We start from the raw sequence: 18951 nt of genomic DNA on the forward strand, positions 1-18951 counted from the left end.
TCTTGGCCTAAGAGTATCTATTGTATGGTTCTACCACAATTTGTTTATCCATTCATCTGCTGTCACGCTCTCCATGAACACAGGCCCTCTAGCGCTGTTAAGAACCAATAGTTCATGAATCTTTATTTTTCAGGTGAAGAAACAACAACCCAATGCACCTATGCACACATTTAGTGGAGGAAAACCACTGTAGAAATAAACACAGGGTGCACTCCTAATCCATGCTAACCAAAGGGAGATGAGAATGACAATTAGCAGGCAGGGCAATGACACACTTACTTTATACGTTATTCAGAGCCTTTGTAAGTCTCGATGCTGTCTATCATAAATGACATTTATCGTATATAAAGTCATATGTGCTTGTTGTAGGAAACAGATGAGAAGAAAGAAGAAAATAATCACTTGTACTCTAACCATCATTTTGGTATATTTCCAATAATTTTTCTTTTAGATGCCACATATCTACAAGTTAAGATCCAAATTTCTATTTATATGATATAAAATATATAAAGATATATGACATACATAATATATATACTGTCTACATACATATATAATATATATCATTTTATATATAATTATGAACACATAGGTTACAACAGGTTTGTAATTTGTTAAATTTTTATATATTCTTTTAAGTGGTACTTGCACATAGCAAAAAAAAAGTGTGTGTTGAGGTTTGGGGATGAATAACTCTCCTTCCTGCAACTCCCTCTAGGGACCAGTAGCGCCCAGTAGAACTTTCTGTGATGATGGAAATGTTCTCTTCTGTATGGTCTAATAGCTACCATGTGTGATGACTAGGAAATGTGAGTAGTCTGATGGAGGAAATAAATTTGTAATTAATGAAAATTTAAATAGCCACACGTGGCTAGTGAGAAATGCAAATCTCTTCCAAGATTTAACACCCAGCCGAGGAAACCCAACTTGTGTAGGGCACTAATTTGTGCTAGGAGCTATCTCAAAGTACGCTAACTGGGGTTGATGTTTCTCTGATACCCTGGTTCTGTAACCCATAGGGTCAGCCCAGTGGCTCATCTTAGTCTGTGATTAAGGCCACGTCCTCTGGTGTTTTGCAGCGCCCCCTCCGTCAGCCCCTCAGTGCTGGGCAGAGCTGTCGCCAGGACTGTTCACGCTGCAGCTCAGCTGTCGCTGGGCCGGAGGATACCCAGACCCAGACCTCCTGTGGACAGAAGAGCCAGGAGGTGTGGTTATGGGGACATCAAAGCTGGGGGTTGAGATGCTGAACCAGCCCCAGCTGTTGGATGGCAAGAAGTTCAAGTGTGTCGGGAGCCACATAGTGGGGCCGGAGTTGGGAGCCAGCTGTGTGGTACAGATCAGTAAGTCTGCTTTGCCTTGTCCTGGGGTTCTGGGGTCCACTCACCTTCCTCTTTTCTGGGACAACCCTTTGAAAGAAGGTCTGGGAGAGAAATCCCAGGGTGTTGGAGTGAACTGAATTCCTTCCATTTCTTCCTTCCTTTTGCTTTTTTTTTTAATTGAAGTATATTGGATTTACAATATTGTGTTAATTTCTGCAGCAGAGTGATTCAGTTACACACACACACACACACACACACACACACACACACAAATATATGTATACACACATTCTTTTTCATTCTGGTTTATCACAGGATATTGAGTATAGTTCCCTGTGCTATACAGTAGGACCTTGTTGTTTATCCATTCTATATATACTAGTTTGCATCTGCTAACCCCAAATGCCCTCTTCATCCGTTCCTTTCAAACTTTAAAGATGCTTAATGAAACTTCTTGGTTGTAGTCCAAGCTGGTTTTCCCTTGCAGTTTCTAAGTACCGAAGATGGAGCAGTGAACAAGACAGACAAGGTTCATTTACTAGTTATCTCCTGTTATGGAACAAATTACCCCAGAACTTAATGGCTTCAAACAACAGTCATTATCTCACGATTTCTGTGGGCCAGGAATTCATAGAGGGCAAGGTGCTGACATCTTGATTTAGAACTTCAGACTTTCCGAACTGTGAGAATAAATATCTGTTGTTTTAAGCCACCCCGTTTGTGGTACTTTGTTACAGCAGCCTCAGGAAACCAATACAATGAGTAAGCCAGGGCCAGAGTGTGTTGGGTTGTGTTGGCCCTGGTGAGGTTGTCCTCACAGTTTACGAGGATAATCCTCAGAGGTGCAGCTGTGGAGAGCTGACATGCTGAGAAGTGAGCCTTGCTGTGTCAGCAGGTGCTTGTTTTCCCAGGCAAGTGGCATTCAGATGGTTCACCCTTCCCACTAACTCATTCAGCACACTGCTCCTGGGTGTCCCCTCTGTGTCAGGTACCATACCTGGCCTTGGGCAACAGAAGGGACCAAGACTCGCTTTCTGCCCTAGGACAGGGCTTGGTAAACTATGCCTCATGGGCCAAATCCGACCCAATTGGTTTGGGGACCATTTTTTAAAAATGAGATTTAGGTCACATAATATAAACGTCACTATTTTTTTTATTTTTAGTTTTTGGTCGCACCGTGCAGCTTGTGGGATCTTAGTTCCCCGACCAGGGATCAAACCTGCGCCCTCGGCAGTGAAAACTCAGAGTCCTAACCACTGGACTGCCAGGGAATTCCCTAAAATTCACTATTTTAGAGTTTATAATTCATTGTTTTTTTTTTTTTTAGTATGTTCACAATGTTATACTACCATCACCATTCTAATCCAGAATATTTCCATCACCCCCAAAAGAAACCCTAGCAGTCACTCTCTCTCATTTCCCAGTATCTCCACCGACATCGAGTGTTATTAAATTTTTAGTTTTTTCCTGTTTGCTAGTTGGGATATGGCATATTGTTTTCATTTGGTTTTCTTTGATCGCTGGTGGAGTTGATAGTTTTCATATGCGTACTGACTTCCTATATATTGTCTGTGAATTATCTGTTCATATTTTGTCCATTTTTCTGTTGGCTTGTTCATCTTTTCTTATTATTCCATAAGAGTCAGTTAATTTCATAGAACTGTCATGCACGTTATAGATATTTTTCTGGCATATTTGGCTCCTAAACCACATTTCTGCTAGTGATGAGCAGTTTCTGATTTTGAAATGTTCACCTCTGTCAGTCCTGTTCTTTTTTTTTTTTTTTTTGCGGTACGCGGGCCTCTCACTGTTGTGGCCTCTTCCGTTGCGGAGCACAGGCTCCGGACGCGCATGCTCAGCGGCCATGGCTCACGGGCCCAGCCGCTCCGCGGCATGTGGGAGCTTCCCGGACCGGGGCACGAACCCCCGTGTCCCCTGCATTGGCAGGAGGACTCTCAACCACTGCGCCACCAGGGAAGACCGTTTTTTTTGTTTTTAATAAATATTCATTTATTTATTTATTTGGCTGCACAGGGTCTTAGTTGTAGCGTGCAGGATCTATTGATAGTTGCTTGACCAGGGATCGAACCCGGGCCCCCTACATTGGGAGCACGGAGTCTTAAGCACTGGACCACCAGGGAAGTCCCCTCTCAGTCCTGTTCTTTGAGGTTGCTGCGCTCAGATGGTCTTTGACTCTTTCTTATTAACTTACTCTTTGTAATCCTCACAGTAGCCTGCAAATTAGAATGATTGGTAAGTTGCAGATGATAACATGTGGGAACTAATTTACCCAAGATCAGTTGGCTCGTAAGTGACGGAGCCAACACATAGCCAGGCTGGTCTGACCCCAGCGCCCTTGCTTTTATCCAGGTAGTGCTGACTGCTTTCCTGGTGACCTCCCACACATGATCTAGCAAATCTTTTTGGGTAGGATTTAGGTGCTCAGCATGGTTCCAGGTACTGTGGAGGAATACAAAGTCTTTGCCTTTAAAGGACTTAAACTTTACTTGGAGAGAGAAGTCTGGCCAATGTGGAGCAGGAAATGACAATATCACAAATACAACTGACCCTTGAACACCACAGGTTTGAATTGCGCGGTTCCGCGTACATGTGAATTTTTTTCAATAAATGTTGTATCTGTATTTTCACTTAACAGATCTTTAAATTAACTCACTGTGGGGAAAAGTTTGTGTCTGATTAGAGATCACAGGATATAGAATCAAAAGAACTAGGGTTTGAGTCCTGATTCTATCCAAACTGTTTCAGCTTCCTGTCCTTGGGCGAGTCATTTATCAATTCCTTTGCTTCTGAGGCAGAGAGAGCAGGACGTGGATTTTTAGATTTTTCCCAGGTTGGTCCCCCAACCCCCATGTTGTTCAAGGGTCAACTGCGATGGTGACATTAACATTTACTGAGTGCAGATAGAGTGCAGGTGCCAAGTGTTTTGCACACAGTATCTCGTTCAGTCCTCAATCACCCTGTGAGCTGAGAGCTCGTATTATCCCTCAGAATTAGTTTCCTGGAGCTGCTGTAACAAAGTATCACGAACTTGGTGGCTTAAAACAACAGCCGTTTATTCTGTCTCAGTTCTGGAGGCTAGAAGTTTGAAATCAAGGTGTCGGCAGGGCCGTGCTCCCATCAGCGTCTTCATGGGAGAATCCTTCCTGGCCTCTTCCAGCTCCTCACGGCTCTATGTGTTCCTTGGCTTGTGGCTGCATCACTTTGGTCTCTGCATCTGTTTTCATGTGACCTTCCCCTCTGTGTGTATGTCTCCCTGTGGCCTCTCCTCTTCTTATAAGATACCAGTCCTTGGAGTTAGGGCCCACCCTCAATCCAGGATGATTTCATCTTGAGATCCTTACCTTAACTAGTTACATCTGCAAAGACTCCATTTCCGAATAAGATCACATTCTGGGGTTCTAGGTGGACATGAGTTTGGGGAGGACGCTCCATTTTACTGATGGTGAAACAGAGGCAGCCGACTTGCCCAGACTGCAAATAGAAAGCAGTATACACACTCAGAGTGGTACATAATGAGGATGTCTGAAGTGTGTTATGGACAGTAAGTCCCAGGAAGTGAATAAATGATGGACCGATGCTGAGAGAGGGTGAAATTAGCAGAGGCAGCTGGTGGGGTTGTGTTATTTCGCCCTTACCCTTCCATTTTATTTGCAGATCTTGCCTAAGTCTTTATTCCTGTGACCCCTGAGACTTGACCAATAATTTGAATCTAAATATGTGCTCAGGGTTAAGAAATGTGTCTGCAGAAGGGAGCTGACCAGAAGTTTTCCCAATTCCAGGAGCACAGGAAGCAAGCACAGAGCCTGGGCCCTTCTCGGACTCTGACGCCGTCCAGTTCTCCCCGCCTCCCTCTTGGGCACTCGAGCCTGGATGTGCATACAAGTCACCTTGGGGGTCTGGTTAAAATGCAGGTTCTGACTCTCTCGGTCTGGGTGGACACAATATCTGCATTTCTAATTGCGTTCAGGAAGTGCTGATGCTGCTGGTCCGAAGACCACACCTTGAGTAGCAAGGCCCTTGCAGGCGAGGGGTGTCTGGATCATTCCACTTGAAAGGACTAGTACGACCCTGAAGTGTAATGCTAACGTCCACCTCAGGGATCCAGGGCAGTGTAGCCCCCAAGCTGATGAAAAGTGATGCTTTTGGGGAATCCTGCTGCCCAGATCGATCGATCGATCTATCTATCTATCTACCTTTTTTTCTTTCTTTCATTTCTTTTCCTTCCTTCCTTCCTTTCTTTCTCTTTCTTCCTCCCTCCCTCCCTCCCCTTCCTTCCTTCCTTCCTTCCTTATTTCTCTCTTTCTCTCTCTCTCTCCCTCCCTCCCTCCCTCTCTCTCTCCCTCCCTCCCTCCCTCTCTCTCTCTTTCTCTCTTTCTTCCTCACTCCCTCCCTCCCTCTCTCTCTCTTTCTTCCTCCCTCCCTCCCTCCCCTTCCTTCCTTCTTTCTCTCTCTCTTCCTCCCTCCCTCCTTCCCTCTCTCTCTTTCTTTCTTTCCTTCAGCTGTGCCACGCAGTTTGTGGGATCTTAGTTTCCCGACCAGGGATTGAACCTGGGCCCCCCGGCAGTGAGAGCACCAAGTCCTAACCACTGGATGACCAGGGAACTCCCCAGATCTCTCTTTATATGGTGTGTAGCCTCTAAACTGAAGACGCCAACTCAGCCTATGATAAGCTGCGGTGTTACTGTTATGGAGCCCCGCCCCAGCATGTGGTCCGCCTCTTGCAGATCTGTGAGGGCCCAGCAGCACCTGCCCCACCCCTGACACAGTATCCCTTTAAGTGAAACTCGTTGAATTTATAGGTGCCACACTAGCTGGATGGTGACACAGCTGTCTGAGGGGTGAGTGCTGTGTCTGGCAAAAGTACATGATGTTTGTTTGGGGTTCAGGGGAGGTGCACTGGGGGAATTGTTTGTTTTGCTTTTAATAAAGGAGGAGGGGGCCATTTACCACACTTTGGTTTGGGACCCCCAAATACAGCCATACTGATGAGGCTTGTCACTGCTGCTGGCTTTGTGACCCTAAAGGAAATTCTGGTTAACCATAAAGCGGGGAAGGAGTGATTTAGCAACATGGGGGGAATCTGACAGTTGATCAAGAAGGAGTGTCCGCAGGTGAGTTTTCTGAGCAAAACCAGGTTTGGGGTATTCTCTTCTGTTAACCTGACCTAGAGAGAGAGGCTTCTGGGTTGTTCCACCCCCATCCCCTTGCCCCTTGCCCCTTCCGCAGATGCCAGCAGTGAAACCCTAGTTTCTCTCTTGGAACAACGGCCAAGGGGAAGCGTGTAGTTTCACTCTCCAGGGCAGGAACCCAACATGCTGCTCTGTATCCCTCAGCTGCTGAAAATATGGATTTCATAAATCCTCCCAAGATGAATTTGCTACCCTTCCCAAGAGGGTGTGCATTTTGGGAAAAGGCTTCTCTTGCAAAGTATACAAGTAGATAGCCATAGTAGACCTCATAGCTCCCTGTGTCCCACTTAAATCAGACCCCAAGGCCACAGGGACGCCACATTCTGAGTTTTCTAGGACAGACCTGTGCTAGACAGAAGAATGGCCCCCAAAAGATGTCCACATCCTAATCCCCAGAACCTGTGATAATGTTACCTTACATGGTAGAGGGGCTTTGCATCTGTGATTAAGAATTTTGAGATGGGGAGAGTGTCCTGGGTTATCTGGGTGGGCCCAGTGTGATCCCAAGGGTCCTTATAAGAGGGAGGCAGGAGGGTCACATGCAGTAGTGAGAAGTGATGACAGATGCAAGAGGTAGGAGTAATTCAAGGAAAGGACTGCAAGCCAAGGAATGCAGGTGGCTCCTTTCTAGAAGCTGAGAAAACAAGGAAATGGATGCTCACCTAGAGCCTCCAGAAGAGACCAGCTCTGGCCAACACCTTGATTTTAGTTCTGCAAGATTATTTCGGACTTCTGACCTCCAGAACTATAAAAGGATAAATTTGTGTTGTTTTAACTGCTAAGTTTGTGCAATTTGTTACAGCAGCAACAGGAAACTAATACAGCTGCCTTCTGTCCCCTGGAACACCCTTGTCAGGCTGTGTGCCCATATCTCATCTCATCAGTATGGTTATTATACATAGAAGCTTACAGCATAAGAAGTAAGGAGATATGGACCACAAAAGCGTGACTCCTTGGGTTCCATTCTTACATAGAGTGACCAACTCATCTTGGTTTGCCCGGGACTTCACCAGTTTTAGCACTGAAAGCCCCCAGGTCCTGGGAACCCCCTCAGCCTTATGCAAACCAGGACATTTGTTCCCCCTGAATCCTAGCTGCTCACTTATTTAGTCATGTGACTTTGAGCAAGTTACTTAACTTTCTCTGTGCCACAGTTTCCCCATCTGCAAAATGGGGATAACAAGATTGTTGTGAGAATTATTAATTGGGTTAATAAGTAGAATGGTGCCTAGCCCATTGAATGTTCAGCAGATATTAACTTTTATTATTATATGAGACCAGGTGCAGTACAGAAGTTCCTGGAGTTGCTTTGTTTGGAAGAAGTAATATTCTTGAAATTCTCAGACCACCGATTGAATCTCCTTCAACGTTTGTCTTTCTTTACCTTCTTCTGATGGTCAGGGAGCCCCTCCCTTCTCTCTGAGCCCATGAAGACTTGTTTCGTGGGAGGCAATGTGACGCTCACCTGCGAAGTGTCTGGAGCCTACCCCCCTGCCAAGATCCTGTGGCTGAGCAACCTCACCCAGCCGGAGGTCATCATCCAGCCCAGCAGCCACCACCTCATCACCCAGAGTGGCCAGAGCTCCACCCTCACCATCCGCAACTGCTCCCAGGACCTGGACGAGGGCTACTATGTCTGCCGGGCTGAGAACCCCGTGGGGGTGAGGGAGGTGGACATCTGGTTGAGCGTGAAAGGTGAGTGAAGTGGCCCCGGAGGAGGAGGAGGGCCGAGAGCTTCAGAGGACCTGGCATCATCATGGGGACAGCTTGGTGCCTCCCTACATGTGGGTCACTGCCATCTGGGAGAAGGCCTCTCTGCTTCCCTGTGGCTTGACAAGGTGGATGGGAGAATTATTATAAATCTCTAACATTTGCATAGGGATAAAAAAGTTATTTAATATCTGTGACACCCTAAAGGAAAAAAAGTATATATATATTAAAATAAAATACATACATGTATAAAATAGATATAATTTATATATATATATATATATATATATAAAATGTAAGCTGAGAAACATAATAGCAAAATGAACACCCAGGAAACTAACATCCCACTTAAGATATAGAACAGTGCCAACACTGCTGGAATTACCTGCAGAGAGTGTGGCTAGTGTGGCCAGCTAAGAAAACAGGATGCTCACTTAAATTTGTATTTCAGAAAAACAAATAATAATTTTTTTTTAATGTACGTCCCCAGTATTGCTTGGGACATACTTATTCTAAAAAAAATATTCATTGTTTATCTGAAATCCAAATTTAAGTGAGCACACAGTATTTTATCTGGCAACCCTACCTGTAGGCCCGTTTCCAGGCTTAACCTGGGCCTTCTGAAAAAGGTGACCACTATCCTGAGTTTCATGTTTTATTTAAGAAAAAATATGCTGCATACGTACACATTTCTACATAATATATTGTTTGTTTTAGAGTTTTGAAAAATGGCTGTTACCATACAAGTGTAGTCTTTTGTAATTTGCCTTTTTTATCCCACATTTTGTTTCCAGAATTTATGCCTGCTGATGTGTATAATTATACTTTGTACCTCTGTACTGCTGTATAATTTTCCATTGTATCACTACTCCACAACTAAGTTATTGATTTTCCTGCTGATGGATGTCTGTGCTGCTTCTGATTTTTTTGTTGCGATGAACAAACCGTGTTGCTATGGAAACCTTTTTACCATCCCCTTGTGTACATATACCCAGGTCCCCAGGCAAATATTTCTCTAGAATATTTGTACAAGGAGTAGAAATGAAGGTTAGGTTATGTGCATTTTTATCTGAGATAACATCAAATTATTTTCCAGAGTGGTTATACCAATTTCCATTTGCAACAGCAGTCATTCCACATTTTCACCCACAGACTTTGTGATTTTTGCCCATCAAGTAGGTGTAAAATGAAATCTCACTGTGGTTCTAATTTGAATGTCTCTGATTGCTAAGAAGGCTGAGCATTATTTCATATGTTTATTTGCTCTTTATGTTTCATCTGCGAAATACATAATTGTGTCTTTTGACGTTTTCCCCTTTCCTATAGATATATAGGAGTTCTTTAGAAATTCCATATGCTAATTGTTAGTTTTACATGCTACAAATATCTCCTTTCAGTTGTCTTTCTTGTTTTCTTTATGGTATCCTTCGATTTGCAGGCATTCTTACTTTAATGTTGTTGACTTTATGAATCTGTTCTTATATCATTAGCAATTTTTGTGTCTTAAGAAATCCTTATCTATCCTATGGTCATGAAAGTATTCTTCCATATTTTCTTAAAGTTTTAACACTTGCCTTTCATAGTTAACTCTTTAGTCCATCTAGAATTGATTTTTGTGAATGATGTGAGGTAGACATCAAGTTTCCTCCACCCCCCAATTTGGATAACTATTTGGTCTAGCACCACATCCTGAAGAGTTCCTCTTCTACTCACTAGTCTGTCTTATATCAAGTTTCCTTCTGTGTGTGGACCTGTTCTTGGATTCCCTATTCTGTTCTCTTTTTTTAAATATATATATATATTTTTGGCCGTCCCAAGCAGCATGCGGGATCTTAGTTTCCCCGACCAGGGATCAAACCCGTGCTCCTAGCAGTGGAAGTGCTGAGTCTTTCTTTTTTTTTTTAATAAATTCATTTATTTATTTATTTTTTATTTTTGGCTGCATTGGGTCTTCGTTGCTGCGCACAGACTTTTCTCTAGTCATGGCGAGCAGGCTTCTCACTGCGGTGGCTTCTCTTGTTGTGGAGCACGGGCTCTAGGCGCGCAGGCTTCAGTAGTTGTGACTTGCAGGCTCTAGAGCGCAGGGTCAGTAGTTGTGGCTCACGGGCTTAGTTGTGGCATATGGGCTCTTCCCCGACCAGGGATCGAACCCATGTCCCCTGCATTGGCAGGCGGATTCTTAACCACTGCGCCACCAGGGAAGTCCTGAAGCGCTGAGTCTTAGCCGCTGGACTGCCAGGGAAGACCCTCCCTATTGTGTTCTATTGATCACTTCATTGTGGCACCAATAACTCACACTCTTAATTACTATGACCTTAACAGCAGTCTTGATGGGTGGAGACACAGAGATTTTAACTTTTCAATGTTCTTTTTTTTTTTCTGTTTTTACTTTTTTTTTTGAATTTTATATTTTTATATAAAATTAGTTTTATATAACTAATTCTTATTAGTTATCTATTTTATACATGTGAGTGTATATATGTCAATCCCAATCTCCCAGTTCATCCCACCACCACGCCTCCCTCCAGTATTCTTTTGCATCACAGGCTTTGTTTGATTCCCACAAACTGAAGTAGAAAAATGAGATCTTTATCTTGCTCTGCAGAGAGGTCATATGCCTTGCCCAAGGTCATGAAACTGAGATAAGAGTAGGATCCAGGCAGAGGAGGGGAGGTATTGCCCTCCTAGCTGTTTGTATCACGTGGCCGAGTCAAGGGTATGATTTGTCTTTGCAGAACCTGTAAACATCGGGGGAATTGTGGGCACCATCGTGAGCCTCCTTCTGCTGGGACTGGCCATTATCTCTGGGCTTCTGTTGTACTACAGCCCTGTGTTCTGCTGGAAAGGTAAGGGCTTCCCGGAACGGTAAGGGCTTCCTGGGTCCCTTTGCTTCTCTCTCAGGCTTCTTGAGAGGGTGTGGGTGGGGGAAGGTGGCCCCTGTTATGCTCCCACCTGAAGCTCCATTCGAGAGGTTTCCAAATTGGGTGCAGATGTGCAATAATGAAGCACCTAAGAACCATGCCTGAATACCCTGTCATCTCTCGTGTTGGGTCAATTTTCTCATTGTCCATTCTTTTGTAAATGTTAGATTGATTAGAAATTTCTGTGAGGCCGAAGTGGATATTATTGGATATTAATGTTTTTTCCTTTCTCCTTTCAGTAGGAAGCACTTTCAGGTGAGTGTTCCCTAGACTCAAATCAAAAATCTATTTCCATGATGTCTTCACTGAGGTTTTGTTTATAACGTTTCATAAGAACAATAATGACCACCGCCACTGGGGACCTACCACAGGCCAGACACGGGGCTGGTGCTTCCTCACGCATTATTACAACCCCGTCATAAATTCTTCAGGGTGCTGCTCTTGTCTCCGTGTCCCAGACAAGTCGAGGGAGGCTCAGGGAAGCAAAAAGCCGCTTCTGCAAGCTCATCCAGGGAGTGAGCTGCCGTGCCTGCAGTCAGACCTGGGCCTGACCCGATTCCAAAGTCTGTGCTCTTTGTACAACGCCAGACCTCAGGGCCAGGCACATTGCTGGACTGTCACTGAGGCATAAAGACAGCATGTACATGTTGAGCCCAGTCATTCATGCATTTGTTTTATTTAGTTTTCCTTTTCTAAAAGGAAGAAGAAGTCATAGTCTCACAGCATGTTTTGGAAGACTAGTCTGAGCATGCCCAGAAGCCCCTCCCCAAAGGAAACCTCAGGAGGGGCAAAGCAACTAAATGGAACTTATGTATTAGCCTCCTAAGGAGATTCTGGGTGGGAGCAAAGAACTCTTCTCTTTGCTCCTCTTATCCATTTATAACTATGGGGTATTATTGTTCTGGGACCATCGTTCCTAATGAGGGGATTTTATTGTTCTGGGACGATCTTTCAACGGAAAGTGTTATCTTTACAGCCCTGTTTTTGAGGGTCATTCTGGAATGAATCTGTCATTCCCCAGGCTTATTTTTCACAGAAGGGAGCAGCTTGGCATAATGGGAAAAGGCTTTGGAATGAATGGACCTGGGTTCACATGGCAGCTCTGCCCTTCAAGCCCGTGGCTCCTGGAAAATCCCTGACCCTCTCTGAGCCTTTGTCTCCTCATCTGTTTCTCAGAGGCGGGCTGTAAGGATTAAATGAGAATGCGATGCTCTTAGGACTGTGACTGGCCCGTGAAATGTACAGTCTGGCTGGGCAGGCAGAACTAGCAACAAACTAGAGAACAATTCAGTGCCAAACCGCTGGCCGTGGACGCCAAATTCAGTCATAGTTCAAGGCTTCAGGGGGAGGCAGAGGATTTTACTTGGGCCTTGAATAATGACAAGGTGGAGAAATTTCAGTAAGTGCAGGAGAAATAAGGGCATTTCAGGAAAGGAACAGAGCGTCTGTGTACGTGCTGTGAGGGGAGCTGAAATGGTGGGTGCTTGGGACAATGAGGTCATCTGCCTGAGAAGCAGCAGGGTGGGGAGAGGTGGAGCGCTAAAACTCACCCAGCACAAGATACAATTATCTAGACAAATCTTCGGCAGCATCTCTCTGCGAGGTTACAGTCGCACTGTCATCTCACGACTCAACCAAGTTGAATACGTGAAGAATTTTCCATGTTACCAAAGGGGCTGCAAAGAACCAAGTGTTTCCTATTCAGCGAGGGCTGAAGTTGGAGAAAACAGGGTATCTTCTTGATTATTTCTCCCCTTCTGGAAATTAGGAGGCAAGACATGGGTGATGTCATGGTTTTGGTGGATTCAGAAGAGGAAGAGGTGGAGGAGGAGGAAGATGCTGCAGAAGAGGAAGAGGAGGAAGCAAGTGAGAGGGACGAGTCTCCAAAAGAAGTAACCAAGTACGGCCACATCCACAGAGTGACCGCACTGGTGAATGGGAATGTGGACCGGATGGCCAATGGACTCCAGGCTCTGCAGGGTAAGCTCTTTGTCCTTAGAAGCTCTCTGCGAAGTTGTGGGGGGCTTCCCCAGAAGAAATCTCCAAGGGTCTGTCTTTTAAAGGTTGGGAAAGACAGTTAAAGTTTAATCTAGAATCTGAGAATCTCCTATCAACTACCTACACGCTAATTAAATGGACAAATATTTATCAAGGGCCTGCTCTGGGAAAGGCACAGATTGGTACTGTCAGGCACTAGAAAAGAAAGACGGATGGTAAAGGGCTTTACGAGACCAGTTAGGGTGAACAGACTAAAACACGAGGGGGAAATGAAAACAGAAGGAAGGTTTAACCAACCCTCTGCGAGAGCAGTAGAGGAGCTTTGGCAAGAAGGAATCTGATTCCTTGCCTGATGAATGGTACGTTTACAAATCACAGAACCTCAGGAGAAAGATGAGAGCCCTGAGGGGTGCACTGGTTGGGAGATGTTTCATGGAAGATGTGGACTATGAGGCACGTCTTTCAGGACAGCTAAGTTTGAATAAGCAGAAAGGAGGGGTGGTCCAGGCGAGGGGAATGGCAGAAACCAAGAGTGTGAAGGGTGGGCAGTGTCAAGCATGTCAGAGGATTTTGAGTGGAAAGAACAGGTAAAAGCGGGGATACACACCCTGCCCCACCTGCTCCTCCACCAAGTCATCAGTAAAGGTCTAGAAATAGAGGTGATTGAAAACTGATTGCAGGGGGGAGGAATTCCCTGGCAGTCCAGTGGTTAGGGCTCTGCGCTACCACTGCAGGGGGGCATGGGTTCAATCCCTGGTCAGGGAACTAAGATCCCACATGCCACATGGAGTGGCCAAAAGAAGAAAGAAAGAAAAAAAAAAAAAAAGAAAAGAAAACTAACACAGAAACAGAGTCGCCCCTATTGAGATTACTCAGAGTTGGGTCTACTTTTCCCTCCTGTACAGATGACAGCAGTGAGCAGCAGAGTGACATCATTCAAGAAGAAGACAGGCCAGTTTGAGGAAGACAACTGTCCTTTGTTATCCTGTCTCAAAAGCTTGGAAAGCTACGTCGAAGATGAGTTTTATATTGTGCTTCAGTTGACTTGCGTCCCTGCCTGAGGGCTGAAAACGGTTTGTGGCTCTCAGCAAAAAAATGGAAAACACACACACATCTTTCCTTCCCTTTTTCTTCTTTTTTCTAAATTGGTTTGATTTACTGTAAGTTTTCTCAACAATGCTGAAAAGCTTTGGAACGGGCAGTGTTGGGGGGAAAGCTGCATTTGGTATCTGAGGTGCCCCTGTCGCTGTGCCCCTGGCTTTCTCCAGGTTGACTGATGATGAGATGGGGGAGGCACTTGGCCTCGGCGCCCTTTGTCACTGTTAAAGTCTGTAACCAGCTCGCCCCAGCACACAAGGGAATACTGTGGGGTGATAAGGACACTTCCTTTTTCACTGCCCAGGTGAGCTGAGGAACCAGGCACACGTCAGCTCTCTGGAAAAGGTGAGGGGGGTCAGCTACTGATCCTAATCCGAGGGAGGCACTTTGGTTCAGGTTTTGAGTCGGAAACACCTGGTCTTGAATCTGGACTCTGCTCCTTACCTGTTTCATGGGCTTGGGCAGGTCCTGAGCCTCAATTTCTTCATCTGTGAAATGGGTGAAATCACACCTATCTTACAGGGCTATGGTGGGGACCAAGGTACTTCAGGGTGTGAGCGTGCCTCGGAGGTGCTCCGTAGATGTTAGTTATCTTCTCCTTTGCCTTCCTTAGCGGAAGAAGAAAAATGTAAACTGTTCAGTTACAAACTGCTGCCTCGGCCTTCCATTCTCTGTAGAATATTCCAGACCAGGGCATCATCAGAGCTCTCCTGGGGATTTTTGCCTCCCTGGAGATAGAATTCTTTTCAAAAGAGGTAGGGGCTGATAAGAGGAAGTGCCTTTCATTAGAATCTCGCATTTTCCAGAGCTTCGTGTTTAGAAAAGCCTCTTAGGTGATGCACTATTAGCTTTCAGACTTTCCCATCCTTCCTTTCTCCTGTGGCTTTGAAAAAGGCAAGGAGAAATGTTTTGTAACAGAGTAGATCAGTTCGTCTGGCCTCAGTTTCTTGATCTTGGAAATGGGAATGGGAAAGCTTGTTTCCTTCCTACTTCTTAAGGAAGATACGCTGCTCAATAATGCTAAGTTTTGAATGAAAATAACATATGATGAGTTTAAGCTGCTGCTGTTCCCTGTACAGTTTAGAGATTTTTTTTTCTTTCTAATTTCATCCTAATCTCTTAAATGTCAGGGACCTTCTAAGGGTGTAAAATATGTGTGCTAAACTTGAAAATCTGACTTGAATTTGCACTCTTCAATGTTGCATATCCTGCTCTGATGGGCACGACTTAAAGGAGAACTTCCCTCTCCAGTAACAGGACTTGGGACTCCTAAGATGAGAAGTGTGTTGCCTGCAGGGTTACCTTGCAGGTGTGGTTGGAGCAGGTCCACTTTCTTGGATGAAGGAACTAAACTGAGGGAGTCACTAGAAGTGAACCCTGTCCCCAGCTCAGAACACTGGGGAGGTCAGAGGCTGGCTCCAATGTCTACCCGTCAGGGATAGCTGTGACCTGCAGTTCTCTTGTTGGGCTGGGTCTTTCGCTGCGTGGAACCTCACATTCTTTTTTTTTTTTTTTTTTTTTTTTTTTGCGTTACCGGGGCCTCTCACTGTTGTGGCCTCTCCCGCTGCGGAGCACAGGCTCTGGACGCGCAGGCTCAGAGGCCATGGCTCACAGGCCCAGCCGCTCTGCGGCATGTGGGATCTTCCCGGACCGGGGCACGAACCCGTGTCCCCTGCATCGGCAGGCGGACTCTCAACCACTGCGCCACCAGGGAAGCCCGGAACCTCACATTCTTAACCACTCTAACCAGTCTAAGTTAGTGTCATTTCAGAACGGATACTTGACAGGTTGTGTTTAAACTCACTGCACACTGAGCTGGTCTCTGGATCCGACAGTCCACCCTGCAGAGGCGACCATACTTAAAAAGGGAAAAAGCAAAAAACTATTAGGGGGAAAAAAAAATCCCTAGCTGGGAATGCAGAGAATGATTTGCAAGATCACTGAGATGCTTCCTGCGACTTCCTCTTCTCCTGCGTGCACACCTAATGATAGGGAAATCTTCGAGGCAGGATTTTTCCACTAGTAAATGGGAGCTTCAGGGTCTTGGTGCCAAACATTATTAACCCTTGTCCAGCTGAGCTGTGATTGTTGTCACTTATATCTGAGCCCTGTGTGCACAGATAACATTGCTGGGTCAGTTAAGAGCTGAGGTACTGGGGGGGTCTTCAAGCTTTAAGGATTTTAAAGAATTAGGGCTTTTTTTCTTTTCTTTAAGATGACCCATCCCCAACTCCACCAATACGTTGACAGCAGGTTACAGACTTTCTGTGGCAAAGTCCAACTTGTTACATTGTGCTTGGAAATAAAATCTTATCTGAATGTATTGTGAACTGGAGATGAAGAGATATACTTACCAGAACCAGGAAGATAAATACTTCCAGGCCATCGCAACTGACATTCCTTTTCCTCAAAACCTGGTGGACATTGGGAAAGGGGCTGTCATAATCCTGTGGCTTTGATAGCAGCTCCCATTCTCACAAGCACACACCAACCCTATTACTGCAGCAGGAAAGCCCATGATGGAAAATTTCCCTAACCCAGGCACTGAGACCTGGAAAATCATCCTTGCTGGGTAAAGTTTATTATGATGCAACATGTGCCAACCGGCATTTCTCACCGTGGTCCTGGCCAGGAACTGCTGCAAAAAGAACGAAACAGATCTCTCTGCATTATTTACATTTTAATAATTGGTGTGGAGGCGAGGTTGGGAGAAATTCATTCTGAGGTTATAATATGGATTTTTTTAAGATAATGGAATAAAGTTATTTTTAAATAAATGCTTTAGTCATCTTCATTTAGACCTGATTAATAAACTGAAAGATTTGGGGAAGTGGATTTGCTGCCCCCAATTTTTGTTTTTTTAATTAGCTTTCCCAATATTGGTAACAATATTGTCTTCCTTGCCGTGTTATTCTTTTCCACGACTTGTAGATCCTACCCACCCTCTCATCTCTCCTAAACTCCTCAAGAAATTTGTTCTCCATTGTTTTCTTGCTACATACCCTCAAACACACGCCTCTTTTTGGTCAGATTGTTTTATTTATTTATTTATTTTTGGTGGCGTTGGGTCTTCGTTGCTGTGCGTGGGCTTCCTCTAGTTGTGGTGAGCAGGGGCTACTCTTTGTTGCAGTGCGCGGGCTTCTCACTGCGGTGGCTTCTTTTTGTTGCAGAGCATGGGCTCTAGGTGTGCGGGCTTCAGTAGTTGTGGTTCATGGGCTTAGTTGCTCCACGGCATGTGGGATCTTTCTGGACCAGGGCTCAAATCCATGTCCCCTGCACTGGCAGGCAGATTCTTAACCACTGCGCCACCAGGGAAGTCCCTGGTCAGATTGTTTTTTGTTCTGTTTGCCATGCCCTGCGGCTTGCAGGATATTAGTTCCCTGACCAGGGATTGAACCCGTGCCCTTGGCAGTGAAAGCGCGAGGTCCTAACCCCTGGACCACCAGGGAATTCTTTGGTCAGATTGCATGCTTTCTAATATTAAAGGGCTAGGGTAGGAGTTGTCATGGAGCAGTAGACTGATGGGCTGTCTGAAAAGACAATTTATATCAGCTGTCGGGTCCTTGTAGCAGTTGGTGGTTTTGGAGTTTCTCACAGGGTTCAGCTAATTGTAGTCACCAGAATGTGTCACCTCACCTCCCACTTGAGGTGGCCCAACTCCACTCCCTGTTCCTGTTCTAGGCCTTTCTCTTGGGTCATTCATCTCTCCCGTTTCTTTACTTCATTCCAAGCTTCCTAAGCTCTAATCAAAGCTGTCCCATTTTCAACTTCCTTCCTTTTTAACCAAACCCATGATTCCTACCTTCACCTCAGTTTCACGTTTGTTTATTTAAAATAAATTTATTTATTTAGGCTGCGTTTGGTCTTCGTTGCTGCGCACCGGCTTCTCATTGCAGTGGCTTCTCTTGTTGCAGAGCATGGGCTCTAGGTGCGTGGGCTTCGGTAGTTGCAGCACGCGGGCTCAGTAGTTGTGGCGCACAGGCTTAGCTGCTCCGCGGCATGTGGGATCTTCCCGGACCAGGGCTCAAACCCATGTTCCCTGCACTGGCAGGCATATTCTTAACCACTGTGCCACCAGGGAAGTCCCCCATGTTCTTTTTAACCCAGTCCCTCCATTTTCATGTCCCGTGTGTGTTTAATCCAAGTCTCTGTTTTCCCAGCCCCTCATTTTACCTTCGCCTGTTTTCACTTCTGTTCCGTGCTGTCCCTCAGGCTTCCCCGGTAGCACCCACGTTCACCCAGCTTGTCCATTTCTGGACCCTCCCACCACTTTTGACCCTCTTTTTCTCTGGCTGGCTGCCCCTTGCTCTCCGCCCCTTTTAATCGCTGCACCTTCATGTTTTCACCCTCCATTTTCCGGTGGGCTTTTTTTTTCTGGTTCCCATTTTTTTTTTTTTTTTTTTTTTTTGCGGTATGCGGGCCTCTCATTGTTGTGGCCTCTCCCGTTGTGGAGCACAGGGTCCGGACGCGCAGGCTCAGCGGCCGTGGCTCACGGGCCCAGCCGCTCCGCGGCATGTGGGATCTTCCCGGACCGGGGCACGAACCCGTGTCCCCTGCATCGGCAGGCGGACTCTCAACCACTGCGCCACCAGGGAAGCCCTGGTTCCCATTTTTTAAGCACGGCGGCTGACGCCTTCCTCTCATCCTACACTTTTACTCCTACTCAGCCCCTTCATTCCTCTACCGCGGCTCCCA

The 18951-nt window shown here is 45.6% G+C and overlaps 1 protein-coding gene across 3 annotated transcripts in view; it reads left to right on the forward strand.

Annotated features, from left to right (window-relative positions):
* The window catches only part of VSIG10 (V-set and immunoglobulin domain containing 10), a 36904-nt gene extending 19871 nt beyond the window's left edge, over positions 1 to 17033 (forward strand). Inside the window, exons 4-10 of one of the 3 annotated variants that reach the window (XR_009521673.1) lie at positions 1080 to 1340; positions 7931 to 8224; positions 10975 to 11085; positions 11400 to 11415; positions 12929 to 13140; positions 14064 to 14231; positions 16472 to 17033. Coding sequence is in view for 2 of the 3 variants with exons in the window: in XM_060028086.1 (XP_059884069.1) it covers positions 1080 to 1340; positions 7931 to 8224; positions 10975 to 11085; positions 11400 to 11415; positions 12929 to 13140; positions 14064 to 14119 (950 nt within the window). In the remaining variant the exon portion in view is untranslated. Of the gene's footprint in view, positions 1 to 1079; positions 1341 to 7930; positions 8225 to 10974; positions 11086 to 11399; positions 11416 to 12928; positions 13141 to 14063 lie in introns of all 3 variants that reach the window. The other 2 variants (XM_060028088.1, XM_060028086.1) reach the window with 2 other exon arrangements.
* Positions 17034 to 18951: the final 1918 nt, after the last annotated feature.

This window comes from Delphinus delphis, chromosome 13 (assembly GCF_949987515.2).
Source record: "Delphinus delphis chromosome 13, mDelDel1.2, whole genome shotgun sequence".
In the NCBI taxonomy this organism is placed as follows: domain Eukaryota; kingdom Metazoa; phylum Chordata; class Mammalia; order Artiodactyla; family Delphinidae; genus Delphinus; species Delphinus delphis.